Here is a 19,082-nt window from a genome sequence, read left to right as displayed (position 1 = left end):
ACACAGAAAAACGTTCCACTTACCACGAGCACAAAGGAGTGAAAGGCCGAATTTTCACTTCACTTTCAGAACATGCGCGACCAACGTGACGAATGAATGGTCCGGCTCGCCCCACCGTGAGGAGCAAAATTGGCGTTCATTCGCGGCATTCATTCATTCGCCCGGATCCGATCCGTGCCAGACGTTATGGGGCGAAGGAACCATGGTTTGCAGTTTGAATGAGCGGTAAGTATAAATTTTGTAATTTATTTTATACTTTTTGGTATGTTATGCAGTGAATAAATTTGCTATCAAACATCGATAAAACATTTGATCTGTTTTTAAACTACAATTGAGTGATTGTGCCCGTTCAATTCACACAAAGAACTCATATTTAAATGTAACTCAACTTTTAAACTTTAAAGCTGTAAAGAAAAGTGAAAATACATAGAACCAATATTTGTAAAAGTGATTTAAAAAATGTTTAAAATAATTAATACAGTGTACTTCAAATTCTAATAATTACCTTAGACTCAATCACCTATAAGATCACTTAATTTAAGATACTTATTATCGCTGAATATAATCTATAACATATAATCACTGACTATAATAATAATATAATAGCTTATAATAGTGCATGAGCGATATGCAAAAAAAGGAAAACAAACATTTCACTTTTAAATTACATTAATTCAATAATATTCGGTAGCGTAATTGGTGAGTTCATTTTGCATCACTTTCAAATCACAAACATTTTCGCTCCCCGGCACGCAATACCGGTGATTATTTCTGATACAATGAAAGGAGATAGCACTAGAAGCAGCCTCAAGCCAGACAGATAAAATGCCCCACACTCCGTTGCTTCCAACCCCATCTACCACCACCAAGACCAGCAAGCATCTCGGTCGGATGGGATAAACACCGTAACGGCGAAGTGGTCATAAAATCGCGCATGTTTTTCTCACCGTATGCAGTGCGCGCCCGTCGTACGGTCACTGATGCTACTACTACTACGTACATTGATGAGCAATTCACGTTGGGGGGAAAAGGAAGTGGATGAATACCCTAGTTTTTCGCACTTGCCAAATTCGTTTCGAGAATTTTTAACGTTCACCATACAGAACCGGCAATTTTGCTTCTCATTCTCGCCGTTCGGGCGGAATAAATGAATATCTGCGTCGAGGAATCATGAACACATAAGCATGATCAGGCTAGTTCTTTCCTTTAAAGTTTTGGTTATTGTTTTACTAAAATGATTCTCTACTTGAAATAATTTTATTGCCGTTTTAAATAAAATTTAAACTGGTACTGTCTTTAGGCAATGTACAGTGTAATCAAGATTTGCTGGAACCAAGGACATAAATGTTATTTCATTCGAGCTTCTAAGAATATCTCAAACGAAGCTAATAATGCACAATTGACTTTCTAATATTTTTAGTAACACAAATTCGTTCAAAATTATACAAGGACAATTTAAACTTAAAGGTTAATTTAACAGTAAAACAACATGCTCAATTTATTCCTTCGTTTTGATTGGTGCAATAACGCAGATTAAGAATGAATATGTACCAATAAAATTACGTAAGGGGTGTTTTTTGTATTAAATTACCTAACTTCGGACGGGACGATCGATGGACCAATATTTATATTCCAATCGTCTGGCAGTGCAGTGTACAGTCACACTGCGTAGGAACTATCTAACAAGTATAGGGGGAGGATAACCGCTTTTTAAACTTTACCACTTAAACCAGGAATGAATATAGATACATAAAGGCATATCGGACTCCACACTAACTCCACAATAAACCCGTCCAACCGCGAGCACTAGGATCAGAACCTGTAAAAAGAACCCCAGAAAATGTATTCTACTGATGCTTATGGCGGATAATCAACAGGAGCTTACCTTTGGCTACGTTCTGCAGTTTCTGTGTTTCCTCCGGACTAAGCTTAAGTATTGTGTTTAAAACCGGCACCAACCTTGACCGCTCATCTCCATTGCTTAACGTTACAAACTATGCGCACCGAGTGGAGGAAGGAAACAAAAAAAAAATACCATCAATATTAAAATTGTAGCTGTGTGATGCACGTGTTTGCGAAAAAAAAAATTACCTTGAATATCACATTTTTTAAATACTCTGAATTGTGTACATGGGCCTCCCGTTCAATGGATCGCTGCTGTCGACGTACCTCTTCCTTCAGCAGCTCGTTCAGTTGCGTCAGTTTCGCAAGATCTTGTTCCGCTTCCGCCAGCACTGCGGTTAGATGACGCACCCGGCTTTCCTGTTTGCTAAGCTGCTCCTTCGTAGCCTGCAGTTCGACCGTTGGCGATGAATCCCTACCGTACGTGGGTCCGTGGTGCTGATCACTCTCACCACCGTCGTCTGCCAGTACCACCGAGTTTGCATCGTCGAACGAAGTGTTTAGCAACTCATCCAACGGCATAACATCACGGCTGCTGCGTCCTCGTGCCGTTGAAGAGGTGGAAAGTTTTCGCCTCCATGGGCCCAAAGTTCCCGCTCCTAGGCTAGTGTTTTCCGAACCTTCGCCATCTTCTCTTTCCATTAGCAGCAGACTAATGCGCTGCTCATCGGTAAACGTGGTCCGACTAGCGGCCCCTGCGCCTAGCATTAAGGAACTTTGTAGTGAAAGATTATTGTTTAAAAGATTACTTCGGCTTTCGACACCTGCCAAACCGTCCACTGATGCTTCCGATCGGATGGAGCGTACACTTTTCTGCAGCTGTTCCATTTCTCGTGCGTGAGCTTCCTGCTGTTCTTCGAGCTGCTTCTTGTAACACTGGACAAGTGTTTCGTTCTGAATGCGTTGAGTTTTTAGCGCTTCCTGGTGTTCCTGGTTCACTTTCCTCGATTCTTCCATCAGCGATTCATTGTGTAGTCGACTTTCTTCCAGCAAACCCAACAGTTCCTTGCAACGATTCTGTGTCCGGTCTCGTTCATGTTTAAACTCTTCGTTACTTTTCGTTAAGTCCGCTATTTGCTTCAGAAGACTTTGCTGCTTGTTTTCTACCGCATCCAGCGAACGACGCAGCTGACTCAATTCTTCTTCCAGCTCCTTCTCCCGGCTGCTGTCCTTGTTCTGGTTCTGTCGCAACACAGACTGGGCACGAATTTTGTAACTAGCAAACTCGGTCCGAATGTCATCCAATTCCTGCTGCCTGCCTGCCATTTCCTTGCGCAACTCATTAAGCTCGCTCTCCAAGCTAACATTTTGTTTGAGCAGAGTATTTTTTTCCATTTCCAACGAACCGCAAGTTTTCTGCTTCTCGGCCGCTACCTGCTCCAGCTCGACACGATTATTCTCTACCTTTTGCTTCAAACGATCATGCTCGTCCCGCAGTTCTTCCAGCTGACCAGTAAGCTCCATACGCTGGTGTTCGCTTTGGCGTAATTTTCCCTGCTGGACGTCCACCTCTTGCTTTAGTTCGCGGGAATGTTTTTGCTGCGATTCTAAGCTTTCCTCCAGTATCGTTAGCTGCTGCTTGAGACTCTTCATCGAACGTTCCTGTGCGTCGATCGTTTCTTCCAGCTCTTTCACTAAGGTTTTCTTCGTCTCCAGTTTGCTGTTTAGCTCGGCCAGTGAACGTTCGTACGCTTCCATTTCGAGCGTTAACAGGTTCGCTTTCTTCACGGCAAGTTTCGAACGTTCTAGCTCCGATTTGAGCTCTTTTTGTTGTTCCATCGTATCCGAGAGATCTTTTTCCTTTGCCTTGAGGTTAGCCTTTAACCGTTGGTTCTCCGCATCAATCTCTTTTTTAGCCATTTGAAAGGCATCCTTTTCGCGCTTTAGATTTTGAATTTGTGTTTGATATTCCCGGATGGCCGTTTCTAGTGTGGTTCGGTCTTTGCTTGTACCTTCGACGTCCTTCTGGATCTGCTCTAACGTAGTCAATTCAATTGATTTTTTATCAAGTTCTTCCCGCAAGTTTGAAATTTCTTTTGTCATACCATCGAGTTGATCCTGTAATCGATCATTTTCCGTTTGTAGTGTTTGTAAATTTTTGGTAACTGTTTGGAGCGCAGAATCCGCAGAACTAGCCACGGTTACGGTCGACGTCCCTGTTGAGCCTTCTTTTTCATATTTTTGCAGCAGAATGGTCTGTTCTGCAACTTTTTTCTTCAGCTTCACTGCTAGCGAGCGTAGTTTGATGTACTTTTCTTCGTAACTTTCATCAATTTCTCGTAACCGAGCGACATCCTCGACGCGTGAAATGGTCGACGTGGACATTACATCACTCTGCGTATCAAAGCTAACGTTCGACCGGTTCAGTGCAGTCGCCAGTTCGTCACGTTGCCGTTCAAGCTCGGTCTCTTTTTCTGCGACCAGCTTTTGCAGCTGATCAATCTGTAGCTTTAACGGTTCTACCTCGACCGTTTCCGTGCGGGACAGCTTTTCCTGCAGTTCGGCAATTTTGGAAAGTTGCAAATTAATTACCTCTCCTCTATCTTTTAGCATTTCGTTGATCTCTTTTAACTCGGAAAGCAGCTCACCGTTTTCGGCCTTTAACCGGTCGCAATTATCATTCAGCGTGGTGATTTGTTCTTCCAACTGTTGCACATGTGCTTGCGTTTCGACGGACATTTTTTCATTTTCATCATCGTTTTTCAGCGCTTTATCTTTCAATTCTTCCAATTTCTGCTCCAATGCAACAATTTTATCATCTTTTTTCTTCAAATCGCGCGAAAATTTCTTGCTAATGGCGTCGCTTTCTGTACGCGCTTGCTTTACTTCCTCCAGCAAACGATTCTTTTCGGAATCGAGCTCTTCCAGCTCCAACTTTCTGGACTCGGACTCTTTTTCCAAGAGCTCGCAGCGGTCAACTACTTGCTTCGATTTTGAAATGCTATTATGCAGCTTTTCCGCAAGTTGAGCTAACTGGGCTTCTAGATTTTGATTTTCCACTACCAACTTCTGCACAACTTGCTGGTTTACTTCGACCAATTTTGAGCTTTGCTTTTCCAATTCAGTTTCCAGTGAAGCAATTTGTTTTTCCAGCATTTCTTTTTCTTGTTCTATTGTGATCAGCTTTTCCGTAGCTTCACTTAATTCCACTTGAATGGCTACGGATTTTTCATTCTCTTCGGTAGACTTGATAGAAATATCTTTTTGTAGGCGATGCTTTTCCTTTTCCGCGTCTTGTAGTAGAACTGTGAGGCTATCCACGTTAGCTTGCAAAGATTCCTCATTCTGTTTGTAGTGTTCTATCTGTTGTATGTGGTTTTGTAGTTCTTCTTCCAGTGCTTTCGCTTGTTGCTCAAAAAGGTTGGCATCCTTTGCATATTGCTCGAGTTGTTTGTTGATACTCGACTGCGTTTGTTTGCTTTCTGACAGTATATCCTCTTGAGATTGAATTTGTGCCTGCAAATGTAGAATTGATTGATTCGATGCTTCAAGGTCTTTCCGAAGATTTTCCTTCTCGTCGCTGTCGGCTTTCAGTTTAGCTTCATATGTTGACAGCTCTGTACGGGTTTTTTCTTCTAACGATGTAATAATCAAATTTAAACGTTCTATTTCTGCTAATAGTTGTTCAGAGCGCGGTACGGTACTGTCAGTTTGATCGTTAGCTGCAGCCGAACTCTGTTCAAATTTCCGTTCCAGTTCTGCTAATTGCCTCTCTAGGTCGATATTTTTTTCCTGCAGTTCTTTGGCCGCTATTTCGTGCTGTCCGATCTTTTCTTCAAGCTCACTTTTTATCAGCTCGAGAACGCGTATCTTTTCAAAAAGAACATTTGAAGCATTAACCAAATCTTTTTGCCACTTTGGTACCTGCTCAGCATATTCTTTGACTGTTTTGAGTAAGATCTTGCGATCGGATTTAAGAAGCAGCAGCTTGGCGTTGATTTCTTGAACTTTGGCTTTGTATAGCTTCAGCTTGCGGATCAATTTCTCTTCCCTCGGAGTCGACGCTGATTCGCCCAGCACAGTTTGGCTGCCCTTCACCTTTATCAGCTCTTGCTCCAGTGCTATCCGCTCCTTTTCGAGATTAGCATTTTCTTCCTGCAGTTCGTTGCAACGCTCCGTTTCTTTCTCGAGTTTGGCCAGTTTTTCCTTCAGCTGTTCAATTTCCACCTTTACTGCGTGGGTTTCCTTTTCATGTGCAATTTTTTCTTCTGCTAATTGGCCGCTTACTTTTGTTAGCTGTTTCTGTAATTCATCCACTTTCATCGTTGCTTGTAGCTTTTGGTCCATGTATGAATCGGCTACTTCTTGCATAGCCTTGATGCATTCTTTGTCCGCATTTTTCTGTGTCTCAAAATGGCTTAGTTGCTCTTTAAGCCGGCGGTTCTCTTCTTGACATTCTGCAATGGTAAAAATGCAGTGATTAAAATTGATCCGTAAGGTATCACACAATTAGCGCGAAGTACTATTTTACCATCTTTCGCTTGTTTGGCCTTTTGGGCGATACCCAGCAGACCTTTGCATTTCTTCACCAGATCGTCTCTGCTCAGACTGTCGAACGGACTAGCTTTCCGGGAGGGATCCTGGGAAATAGAGGGCAACGCCGAGCTTATATTATATGCATGACATCAGCAGCAAACTGAGTAAACATCGTAAACCAAAATTATCACCTGATCTGAGCTTTGACTCATGATTTCTCTGGGTGTTGTTTTAGGCACGATTAGCAGAAGGTAATTTCAGTTCAATTTAGATGTGCTCTGTAAGGCATAGTGCCGTTGCAAATCTACAGAGATAAGGGTAGAACTAGAATTGTGTATACGTGCTACGATAACAAGAAAATGAAATCACTTTCGCAGAATTTGCCAACTTTATTATTGAGTTTAGGGTGACAGCTACGTGTCAGACCGAAGGGGAAAACTCAAAATAGAATGCAACCAATCGAAGGTGGATCGCGTGGATGACATTGGCAAGGTAGGATTTTATATACACAAAAGATCAATTGCTGCGATTGTGGGGTAAAAATCCATATTTCCTTTGTATCTGTTTTACATCTTTGAGTTAAATAATCAAACTGTTACTTTGTAGTTTGTATACACAATATTTAAGAAAATGTTTTCGAAGCACAGTCGGCTACTGTATTTTTGAGCATGAGTCTAGCTTGAATGTCACACCGTGGAATGTTTTGTAAACATTGGAGACTTGGAAAGTAAGCAATCGCACCGGTACGGGTACAGTTGGATAAATTTGCTCAAAAATCTAACTTAGTTTTGATCATACTTGATATCTTTTGCCTTCTAAATGTTCAGCACTCAGGAACGTCTGAAGCGACGCACTCCTAATGGGGGCATAAATCGAAAGACTTACTTGTGTTTGCTTGTGGATGAGTATTACGAAACATCGAACTTAGGTATGCATTTTACTATCTAATGCCATTCCTGTCTATTCTGAGTGATCATTTAAACGCAGCTAACGATTCATTCTATTTTAGAAGCACAACAGCAAGTTACGGCCAATCTAGCTAACTTTGCGTACGATCCAATCAACTGGAAGTTTCTGCGTGAAGCAAAAGCACACGAACTTTTCTATGAAATTGTGCAACAATCGCTCCAAGGAGTGGTGGATCGTTTACTTGTCCTGCACGCCATCGTAGGACTGGCCAATATCGCGCTTGATTCAGTAATCGCCGAGTACATTGAGAGAAGTAACGGTCTCAGCCAGCTCAGGACATTGTTGGAAAAGTATCAGACAGACTGTGAGATAGTTTGCAACACCTTGACGTGCTATTCTTTTCTGTTAAACGATACCAGAACTCTGTTGGCAAAAGAAGACAAATGTCTATTAAGGTTATTAGAACATTTCAAACAGTCAGAAAGTAAAAGAATTGTTAATCTTGCAACAATACTGGCAGAAGATCTTAGCTAAAGCAATGCATTGGATACAATTAGTGAGAAGTTTTAGCAGCACATGCACCAAAGTTCAACCTACGGTAGGAACAGTGTTCAGTTTGTCGAGAACATTTCGCCAATCCGACGTACAGCTGTTTGTGGCACTAACAGGGGATAGCAATCCAATTCACGTAACCGACGTATCTGACCTCAAGGAGCAGGTCTTCGTGAATGGAGCCTTTCTGAATGGTGTCATTGCGGGGATAATCGGTACCAACTTTCCGGGCTTTGTTGTGACGACACAGAACTTTCGCTTTCCGAGCCGATGCCGTTTAGAAAAGGAAGTCCTGTTCAGCGTAAAGGTAGAGGAAATGCGCAAAATTGTAACGGTTTCGTATGAAAGCAAACAAAGCGGGCTCGTTGTTTTTGAAGGGACAGCAAAACTGTTTGCCGTGCGGAAGTGAAAATAAACAAATATTCGACTGAAAAAAGGGAAAACGTCAGAACTTTCACTTTGGTCGGAGCGGTAGACGCTAGCTTTAGACTCGGCGTTTTACTTCGCGATTAGTTTTTCTGCCACAGCCTGTCGACATGGACTACCGTAGGAAAAATGTCGCTCTTTTCGCCATTTGTATCATCACCATTCTGGTGCAAGCGGTTACTTGTGTGAAGTATTCCAGATTCCGGCTTGCCGAAGTTCAGCGAAAGTCGGCCAACGACGTACCATGTACCTGTGCCATCTACCTAACTGGACAGTTCAATCGTTTCAACCGTACGGAACAACCGAAGGGTAACCCGGGAATTCAGCTGGAGCTGATGCAACACTTTCCCTGCACGACATCCGGCAACAAACAGTGCGCGAACAAATGTTTGGACTCGATTGTGAAACATTTGCCCAACTCGCAGAACGTCATATGTGCCACCATCGATCGTGATTGTTTCCGCGAGCGTGCCTATTTGTTTTACCAAAACTGTGCTCCCCGATGGGTGAACAGTAATCTGTCGGCTGGGAAAGAATATTGCTGCCAGAATGACAAACCCATGCGTTGCAATTTGATGGCGGAGCTAATACGACAATCTTTGCGGGAAAACAACACTACTACCACCAGTTCCGACGAGCAAAACGAAGCAGACCGGTGATATCTTGAGCGGGTCGATTGAATAAACACGATGAAATCACAATACAAGTGTGTGTAGAGTGTTGTTCCTCACATGATCATCATTCCTTGCTCGTCGCGGAATCACACGCCGGGAAGGGCTGAAACTTTATTCCGGAGAAGATGGTTTTCCGAAAAATACGATGCGCGGATGTTTCAAGACCAGACACACTGCCTAGAACTGAATCATCTGTCCCTTGCGCTTCTTGTCGCCACCGAGCTCGAAATGTTTGCAGCGCTTCAGTGGGGTCTGTTTGCGGTACTTGCACTCGACACATTCCATACGCAGCACGATTTTCTTGGTGGTCTTGGCCTGGCGGATGAAGAAACAAAATCACATCGTACGGTATGAGACATTGATTTTCTTTTTCTGCCACGGTCCCACGCACAAACCAGCCAAACTTACCTTCTTCCTGAAGATGGGCTTAGTTTGGCCACCGAAACCTTTCTGTTTACGATCGTAACGACGACGACCCTGAGAAGCCTGTCGTTCCTTCGACTTCTTGTACTGTGTCACCTTGTGCACACGGTGAACCTTGCACTTTTTGCAGTACGTGCGGCGCTGCTTCGGTACATTTACCTGAAACACAAAAAAAACGGGGGACAATCAATTGACCGTTTCCAACAGTAACAACATAACCTTAGAATCCGTCCGACGGTTCTCAATGCACTATAAACATCGTTTGCATTTCTTCATTATTGCGACATTTCGATAAGCGTTTTCATAACCGGCACTTGCAGCACAGTATGGACCGATGACAAAGCGAGTTTATAGCATTGAAATATCATAAACTACTGCAAATTACGCGAAATTAAGCCATCACGTACCATCTTGGATGTTCTCGTCGATTCAGTCACAAACGAAAAGAGGAAGCACAGAGCAAGCGGTAAACGTCAATCCACGAATAACAGATGACAGAACGCTTGTTTCCGGCGTCATGACATGCAAGATAATAAAAAGTATCAATATTATTTTCAAGCAAACGGTGCGAAAACAAGTTCGAGCATATATTCGAACATAAATAATTTAAATTTTGACCGTTGAAAAGGGAAATTTAGCCCTTTTTATTGTGTTTTTATTTTATGTTCGGTTTGTACGACTTGTTCATCACTTTTGAATTTATGATTTCAAAAGCATTTTGCTAGTTTTCTTCAAGTGTTTTGGTGCTTAATATCATAATTCAGGCCAAGAATCTGCTTCATCGATGAGAGGTATAAATTGACTTACAGTGCGTGATCCCGAAGGGATTCAATACCCGATCCTGCCGTGTGAAAGACCAACACCGTTGCCTATATGACTTCGCATGCCAAGAAAAATATTTAAACCATTATCGACAATATTACACCAAGGTTTGGAGCAAAAGAATGTTATCCTTTCCTTGAAACATTTTTTTTCTTCAACAATCATCGCATTTCAAGCAATGGAAAGGAGTTCAAAGTACTATTCCCATTATCTACAGTTCACCATATGTATCGTCTTTCCCGGCTTGACCGAATTTACACACGACCCCGTACTTGGCGTCTCGGAGAGTGAATGTCGTTCGACACCGCATCAAATAACCATAAGACCACCTTTAGTGCCGACTCATTACCGTAATGTCCTCCGTTGGTGGTAATCGTCAACTGTTGGTAAGCAATCACTGTGTGTCCTGTGTTCTTCTTTTCGGCCGGCGTCACGACTACACTCGTTCACAACTGCTGCCTCATATGGCGCCCCCACCAAGTTTCCTTTCTGAACGAGGACGCGATCGTTATACTCCTTACGGCGGCGGTTCACTGCTCTCGCGTTCGAGAGTTCCTGTGGCCGTACGCAAAACTGTGAGCCGCTTCTTCGCACATAAATTGTTATTTTATGGTTTTGATACGAGTAGAAATTTTTTATTTACCAAACACACCGCCCTCCGCACCATGTGATCGTACCACATATCCTCTCATATTTTCCGTGCCTTGTTTGTGCCGGACATTCTCCAATCTCACGCACTCGTCATTCCCAACAAAACCCCGTTTGTCGATCACCAACTGGTGGATGTTGGATTACATTAAAAGTTTTACCGATTTTTTTCTTCGCTGTCTCTCGCACACTCGGGCTACCCGGTCACATATATTGCATCGGTGCGAATTGGTACCCTGAGCTGCTGAGAGTCTTGCAGTGGGAAATGCGGACACACAAGAGATCTGGTGAAGAGAGAATGGTCGTCCTTACTGAGCCACACCGGGGTATATCATTGCCACCCTGGTTCCTGTGGCCTCCACCAACCAACCAACCGCTGTTCGTCCACTAGCGCGAGCCAAGAGCAACGGGGTAAAGAAAATAAAATAAATAAAATAAAACTCACCCCTCTTCAAATGATACTTCATCCCTGGACCACTCCGCTGGGAAACGCGCTCTGACGCAACAGTGCCCACCTCTTATCATGTGGAGTGGTTCGTTCTCGGTTTCCTCGCCGGTTCGCCTGATTCCGTTGATTCCGTTGTTTATTTTATTATTTCCCTTCCAACCCTCTGACCACCAACCCCCGTTCACCCACTTTTGATATCATCCTTTTGGTGAGATCTTTCCTGGGAGAGCACTGCAAACAAACGGCTCAAAAACTTTCCTTCCTTTGCGCGACCGATCTCATCACCCTCTCGGCAGAGTGTAATCTTAACGTCTTCTGGCACTGATTCGATTGCGACTTACGCATTAATTTGCAACATCGCTTACACACTCTCTTACAAGGGCGACTCGCATTCGCTAAAACGGTATCATTTGCTGATTGCTCCATGTTCTTGCATCATGCATCGCGTTTCCGAAAACGTTCGCCGAAAAAAAAAATACAACCTCGAGATGACGGAACAGTTTTTGAGGACTCCGCTACAAAACAGGATCTATCACTATCAAAAATGGTTTCCTGTTTGTATTTCGGGTTTGTTTGTTTTGTGCCTTGCGATCTGTTCAACTGATATTTGATCGATCGCGTTTAAAAAAAAAGTACAAATTGTAGAAAGAACTGCTAGCTTTGTGGCTACCATAGTGACAGACAGAGCGAAGAAACAAAAAAAAAACATCTCCTTCCGAAAGTATGATCGCAACCGATCACAAGCCCATCAAATCGTCTGCAGCGAAAGGAGGATAATGCTCTGCGATCGCCACCAAAGTCCTACCGTGTGCCACCAACTCCAAACTGATCCAGTGATGGGGAGGGAAACCTGCGAAAAAGGACGGCACAAGGTGATAAAACTCCAATAAAGGAATCTGCATTTCTTCCGCACCGGCAGAGTGAATGGAATCCCGATTGTGTCGTCGATCTGTTCGAAAGAATTGGTTGAATGTGACGAACCCCAAAAAAGAAAAATATTCAAAAACCGATCAAAACGCTTTATTGACAGCCTTTTTTGGGTAAAATCGCGGGCAGATGGAAGGCGATTTGGGGAGCACAGCGAAACACCCCAAAAAGGGATCCCTCGGGTTGCACCTATTGGACGGACGTCCACCGTCCGAAGCACAAACAACAGTTCAATAAAATTATACGAGCCCATTTGCATATCGTGGCCGATGAGCTGATGAGTGGAGTTTTGGTGTACTTCCACTGGCCGGTCAGTCAGACACACAAAAACACATCAACTGCACTGCACATCCTGATGGGTGCATTTCCGTGCTGTCGCGATCACGCGCACAGTATCCTCGAAGCTTTGCCGTAATCTTTGTCTTGACCCTTGTTGGGGGACAGTTTTTTTTTTAGTTTTCGGAGAGACATTTGCAGAGACAAACTGCGTAAAAAAGGTAGAAGTAAGGTTTTGGTAAAAAAAAAAAGACAACCAAGGGCATCAGGATAGATTACTTCCCGGAAGCAGCCTGACCCAAAACTTAACCTGGAGCAGAAACTACGCACGATAAAAGATGGAACCCGGAAATGGGACGGGAATAAATTAGATAGCAAGCCCGTAAACAGTCCTCCCAGAGCAGCGAAGATCGCAAGACGTTGCAAATTAACTTTACCATCAAATAGCAAACGTTCTTTGTACGGGGGGTTTATTTTTTAAATCGGCAAAGAAATTCGTTATTGCATCGACCGACCACGTGTCGAATGTTCGCGCATCGCAAACGCGCATCGATAAAGATGCTTCCGGGGATAAAGATGCTCTTCGGCCGCAACTCTTACATGCTAATTAGTGACTTTCTTCCACAATACAAACACACCCCACGTACTTGCTTCTACCGGGAACAATTAAAAAAAAAAATGCAGTCGAGTTGCACGCCAAAGCACGCAGAAAGATCTTTTCGTTGAGTTCGGTGGAAGAGAGAAAGAAAAGACAAGTCTTGAAGCCCCCAAACGGTGGTGGTGATGTTGCGAAAAAGGTAAAAGAACCCTTTAGCCAAGCCATATGAACACGGACCCACTCACACACACGGAGGGCACACTTCTTTAGCATAGCTGGTGTACCATTGCAGCGCCGGATGATCCGATGAGGGAAAAGGGAACAAATCTAAAAGGAAGTGAGCATGCGCGATGGCGTTTCAGATAGTACAGGAAAGGGGCGACGTCTGTTGACTGAGGATGATGCTGGGTAGGGAAACGAAGTAAAGTTCAACTCATAAATTAATTTACCTTTTTTTTGTTGTGTGCATGTATGTGAGCTTTGCTTTCATTTCCTTTTGGATGAAAGATTTTCGTTTTTTGTTCCTGTTTTGAGTTTTAGTCTGTTTTTGGCATCCTTTTGCTTCCGTTATTTGCTACGGATTGTACACTGACGGAAGCGATAGTTCAAGTCCCATTTTGAACCGTTTCTCCGTAGTGAGGACGTGTTATCGATGAGTCTTCTAGTAAGCGAGTAAGTAAGCGTTCTCCGAAGACGTTCAAAAAAAAAGGTTGACTGGCAGGGATATTTCGCTTTTACGTATATTTTTTGTAACGTCCAGAAGGTTTTTAATGGTTTCCCAGGCATTTTTGTGCTTGTCCCTCAATTTTGTGCCCTTCTTAGATATTTTTGACGTTTTAATACAACAATAGTTTTCTTTCGGCATTTTTTTACGTATTTTTTAGTATCAAAACACAATCAAATTCTTCCTAAAAAAGTTAATAAGTTAAGTTATGTTAAGAGTAGGAATTTTTAGAGCAGCTTAAAAGTGTATAGAATAAAGAACATAGAAATGTGTGTAATTTAATTCTTTTTAAGATAGTAGAAAATAATTTTTACCTATACTTTTCGGGATTTGTTTTATTTTTAAAAAGAAAATAAGTGCTTGGCAAAATATTAAAAATTATCTGAAAACCGTCAAAACATGTTTGGGAAACCGTAAGAAAGTTATGAGACGAAGTGAAATGGATTTAGTTTAATTTGATTGAGTGATTTGGTTTAATTGTTCTAACAGTAAAGGCTCTCTGGCCCGCGAGGCCTTTCTAGCCGCCAAGACCCACCTAGCAGACAAGATCCCTCTGGCCGTTGAGGACCCCTAGTAACCGCCAACTCCTCGCTGAACTGCTGTTCAATAATTTTTATGTGTGAGGAAATCCTTACTCTTAACAGGCCAGATAGCCTTAACAATAAGGCTATCTGTAAAGAGCAAATACTGTTCCGAAGGCCTCGTTGCTATCATCAATAGTGCGTAAAAGATTGCGGCATCCGCTTGCTGGAAATTGAAAAAAAATCAGTGGACTCGCTTAAAATCATCGAAGCCAGTGCATTCCCCAGAAGATGATCCATCAGTGTAATACAATCTCGTTTGGTTGAAATCGTCGTAGTTGTTGAGTTGATGAAATTGATTATATTTGCTCAGCAAAACATGCTAATAAAGCGAGTTTTGGACAAACAAATATAATTATCACATTTACCGAAACATCTCACACACTCCTCGATGTGTACGGCTGATGAGCTTTTAATCGATTACATCTTCCATAGCTGCATGCAGAACGTAATCTTCATTCGGTATCATCCGAATGGCACATTTCCGTGTTGTTGTGATGTGTTTTCAAATAAAACCTTTGCTTCACTTGCTGTATGTGTGACGTGAAAAAAGCAACAACAATCTTTAGACCGCGACAAACAGGAGTGGCGAGGACCACTTGCACGGTCTCCGGATATAATGAGCAAATAGTCGCTAATCATCGGTGACCTTCACGGTGTGCTAGCTTGTTTTCCCACACAAAACGCCTTTGCTACGCTCAGCCGGATCACCGTTTTCTATGCCGCACTGGCAGGAAGAATAGCCACGATCGCAACGTCTATCCCACACCTGTAAAGAATGGCCGGACAACGTGGCTGGGATGAAAGGATCCGTCCCATTTTCGGAGGCAGGAGCATCGTTGATTTGATCGTTAGTCTGTTTTGTGTCTAGCCGGGCGGCTAGGCGAACTAGAATTTAATCAAAAACCTTCAAATTAATGGTGTATGGCGTGGTTTTTTGATATTGGATTTTTATGGCTACTTCGCACGGAAGGATTAACGCTCTTAATGGAGAGACATCATGGTGGATCATTTCGTTACCGAGCATGGATCCATCATCTTTATAAATGGGCAAAAGGGTAGGAAAAAAGGGAAAACCCTCATGAAATGTCTGCTTCGACTTCTAATTAAATATTTACCAGGAGATTGTAAAACTGGAACGCCTTAGAACTTTACAAAAATATTCAAACTTAGCCACGTGTTTGGAGGACACGTTGCCTTTCAACACCCGGCTTGCACAAGTTCCTCAGAGCTTAAGAAGCACACACACGCACATAACAAAACAGCCAAACAATTGCACATAAAACAAGTGTCAGTGGCCTGTTTCGAATTTTGTCCGTGGCTGAATTGCACTGAACACATTGTTTCCCAGCAATAACAGCAAGATGAGTTCCATAATGGTGAGCTCAAAAATACAACCTTGTACCTTTGTACAAGGAAAGGAAGCACCGGCAGAGCTTCCAATTGCTCTCCAACAACGCAAAACGACGCATCACCACACCGAAGTGTTCGTGGCAGGAAAGAGAACGTACGGCTAATTATAAACGATTCAGTAAGGTCGTAAAACTTTCCGACTCAACTCGGGCAGGATCCATAGTTATGAGCAGCAGTGCAGCAGTGCTCCCGGTCTGCTCCTGGTAGGCTTCATCCCTGGGACACAACCCATCGGATGTGTCGCGATCATGTTATACATATAAAGACAGACACACACACTGAAAATCTCTCCCAGTACGTTGAACCCGGCTTGCCAACCCGGAATTGGTCGATCACTGCCTCACCCAGCCCAAGTTGACAGCAGTGTGCGGATGACATGGAGTAATAGATCGCATAAATGGTCTCCCCATTATTGGAGGGGAGCTAAGTTTCATAAGTCACGCGGCCACGTGGTGAGGTGAAGTGAAGCAGCCCTTATGCAGCTGCAATCCGTTGCTGGCCAGGTCGTACAGTGAAGAGGAGTAGATGCTTCCACGTTCCGGTTGGGCAGTTTGCAGTGCGATTAAGCCGGTGAGTTCTCCGAGGGCCCAGCTCGTTTTGTTTGGCAGCTCGCGGCACAAACTGTCCGTACCGGCCCGTACAGACTTACCACGGTTCAGTCCTCTCGATGGTACTGGCCACGGTTGGTTGCGTTTGGTGATGCGTACACGGAGCGAACACACCCTTTCGGGTTGGGTTCGGGAGCAAGAGGGCAGCTTTGGTGGAACGACGGATGTCCGCAGTTGAAGCAGGGCGAGGTCGGCCATCCTGCTGTAGTGGAATCAAGCTACTATTAGCGAACGCAGTGGCAACGGTTACGCTGGCAACTGCACAAAAGGGTTTCTGACTGTGCTTGTGATGGAGACGATCGTGGCATCCAGCGGTGCGTGAGGCCCTGACGTCCAACCGATGATCGTAGATGAAGGATACTCGGCTAGCGAAACGGAACGGCTGGGACGCGCTATCGGTTGTGTCTTGATGTAGTGCATTCCTGTGGTTTGGGGGATTTCACTGCCAAGTGTGTTGCAGACTGTGATTCGAGTATCACGATCTATGCTAAATAAAATTCCTTCCTATTTTTGAATACTTTTCATCACCTTTGCTTCAATCAAGCTTAAGAAAGTCATTTCATACAAAATAAAAAAAAAACTCGTTCTTTCTGATAACGGTGCATAGTTGCTCTTCACTCAGCTCAGCCCTGTCTGTCGATGAGCATAATTCAACCAGACAATTAACCGAGGGTGAAAACGATCGTAAAACTCACATTTCGAACGCCTTGGTCGCGTTGGTTTGGATCGAACTATTTACGATCGTTCACGATCAATCAAAAACCACTCTCGAAAAACCGCTCGAAAGGAGACGAAATGTTTCGTTTTGGAAATGAGAAAGGAGAGTTCCTTTCCAAGTGAAAATGTGCCTAAAAAGTGTCCAGGAAGTCTGCCCGAAAAGGAAATGAAAGGAAAAGGATATTTGGGTTGGATTTTTAAATTCTGAAAATTAATTCTCTATGTGTGAGAAAGGGCAATTAAGATTAGTGTCTGTATGTCATAGACTTAGAAAAGTGTAGATTTATATGAGTATAATAAATTAAATACAAACTGTAAACAAAAGTTCATAAACAGCAACGATACAGCAGCGTTTGGTAAAGATAAAAAGGATGCCAAAAGGTAGCGAAAAACACAAACAAAAGGAAACATTTGATGAGAGAACAACAGCAAGAAACAAGACGTGCAAACTCTAAAGCAAACGAACACCACAGTATAAACCGTTTCTCGACGCAAAGTATAAGGCCGAGATTTAAGGAGAAAAAAAAATCATCATAGGAGGCAAAGGAAGTTGGTAAGACCAGCCAAATGGAAGGGAAAAATATGGAGAAAAAAAGAAAGAAGAACCAACAGTGAAGAAATGGCAGTCCAGGATTTTTATGGTGCAGAAATGTAAATGACTCCGCGACATCGGGCAGCAATAAAACAAACCGCGCGCACAGTACCGTGCGCAGACGAAAAGGGAATGGGTTTGGATAAATAAAGGTAATAAAAAGCCAAAACATTTTTTCTTCTGCTCCGCCCGGAACACACTGGCAAGCTTGACTATAATAAGTGGAGTCACGGACTCATACACCCGTGGAACGGAAACCCGTGCACCAGCAACGATGGCAGACGGTGGATGCTTCCTGTCAGTGTGTGAGGAGCGTACCTTCCAAGCACTTGATGCATAGAGTTTTGCATGCCCACTGGAGTGCTTTTTTGGTGATCTAGTAGGTGTTTATTTGAAATTTTCGTACTGTAATCATTAAGGAACCTGCTGCAATATCTTTTCGATAAAGTTGGAGCGATCATTACAGAATTCTACCATATAAAAAGAGGATAATAGTATTTACCAGTAGAGTAGGGCGACCCGGTTGTGAGGCGACAACGACGCCGGTCTTCACACGGCAGGACCGGAGTTCAAATCTCATCCGGGACCGTTTCCCCGTAGTGAGGACTGACTATCCGTGTCACTTTGAGCGTGTCCTCAAAGGTCGTTAAGCCAAGACGCAGAAGACTGTACCCTGAACCCAGAAATAAGATCAAAATTATCGAAAACGAATCCGAAACTTCTCCTAGCATACCCCAAAAGAGCAGCAATTCAATGATCGTCAGTAGATCAACTTCACGCGCATCCTAAGATTGTCCGTAATCCCATTGTCCCCAAAATACAGAGTACAAAGCAAAACAACAGATTGTGATTTTAATACAAAGTGAACGGAGAGCTTGCCATTACGACACGAGCTTTTAATGTTCTTAAGCGGCTCCAACTTTTCACCTCGATCACCTCATTCGAGATTCCTTTATGTTTTAACGCTTAGCTTCCTTAATCACATTTTACAAAAAAAAAAAGAACTCCAACATTCAAGTCTAGGATCGAGAAAGGCAAATGACATTTTCCTTCGTTTTCAGCGCGCGCTGATCCTCTTATTTCGCCGATCTTTGAATCCCCTCCCGGGAACCTTATCTCCCGCGCGATAAAACACTACGCAAGCGATCATCTTCACGTTCTGGTTGGTATCGTTTGCTTCTGGATCTCTGGAGGATTGGACTGTAACTTTCTCTGTCAACCGTCGAACCAGCCGAGCATGCGGTGAGGATGCTGAAGGTACATGGTGGTCCACTACGGCGTGATTTACTTTGCCTCACCATCCGGACGTGTTAAGTGTCGTATCATTTGCTTGCTGGCCGATTTTACGAGCGTAAAAGCTTACCAC

At 43.3% G+C, this 19,082-nt stretch overlaps 5 protein-coding genes across 5 annotated transcripts in view; 2 read left to right on the top strand and 3 right to left on the bottom strand.

Moving 5' to 3' along the window:
- Positions 1-19,082, bottom strand: part of LOC126557942 (uncharacterized) — a 72,348-nt gene that overhangs the window by 17,380 nt on the left and 35,886 nt on the right. The gene's annotated exons all lie outside the window — the stretch shown is intronic.
- On the bottom strand, positions 1,761-6,590 carry LOC126556712 (GRIP and coiled-coil domain-containing protein 2). The gene is made up of 6 exons (XM_050212156.1): positions 6,570-6,590; positions 6,374-6,482; positions 4,716-6,299; positions 2,092-4,541; positions 1,886-1,994; positions 1,761-1,819 (listed from the first exon to the last, which is right to left on the bottom strand). Exons 1-6 carry the CDS (start codon positions 6,588-6,590, stop codon positions 1,773-1,775), a joined length of 4,320 nt encoding a protein of 1,439 aa, XP_050068113.1. The 3' UTR covers positions 1,761-1,772.
- LOC126559204 (armadillo repeat-containing protein 7) lies at positions 7,183-8,282 on the top strand. The gene is made up of 2 exons (XM_050215328.1): positions 7,183-7,306; positions 7,388-8,282. Exons 1-2 carry the CDS (start codon positions 7,198-7,200, stop codon positions 7,819-7,821), a joined length of 543 nt encoding a protein of 180 aa, XP_050071285.1. The 5' UTR covers positions 7,183-7,197; the 3' UTR covers positions 7,822-8,282.
- On the top strand, positions 8,376-8,963 carry LOC126559196 (follicle cell protein 3C-1). Its single transcript, XM_050215320.1, has one exon. The coding sequence runs from the start codon at positions 8,376-8,378 to the stop codon at positions 8,922-8,924; it is 549 nt and encodes a 182-aa protein (XP_050071277.1). The 3' UTR covers positions 8,925-8,963.
- On the bottom strand, positions 9,103-9,883 carry LOC126559495 (60S ribosomal protein L44). The gene is made up of 3 exons (XM_050215663.1): positions 9,770-9,883; positions 9,348-9,521; positions 9,103-9,254 (listed from the first exon to the last, which is right to left on the bottom strand). The coding sequence occupies exons 1-3, from the start codon at positions 9,770-9,772 to the stop codon at positions 9,117-9,119; spliced, it is 315 nt and encodes a 104-aa protein (XP_050071620.1). The 5' UTR covers positions 9,773-9,883; the 3' UTR covers positions 9,103-9,116.

The sequence above is a fragment of the Anopheles maculipalpis genome, chromosome 2RL, assembly GCF_943734695.1.
Source record: "Anopheles maculipalpis chromosome 2RL, idAnoMacuDA_375_x, whole genome shotgun sequence".
Taxonomy (NCBI): domain Eukaryota; kingdom Metazoa; phylum Arthropoda; class Insecta; order Diptera; family Culicidae; genus Anopheles; species Anopheles maculipalpis.
Note: the sequence above shows the minus strand (reverse complement) of the source record. Positions and strands in the feature narration are given on the sequence as shown.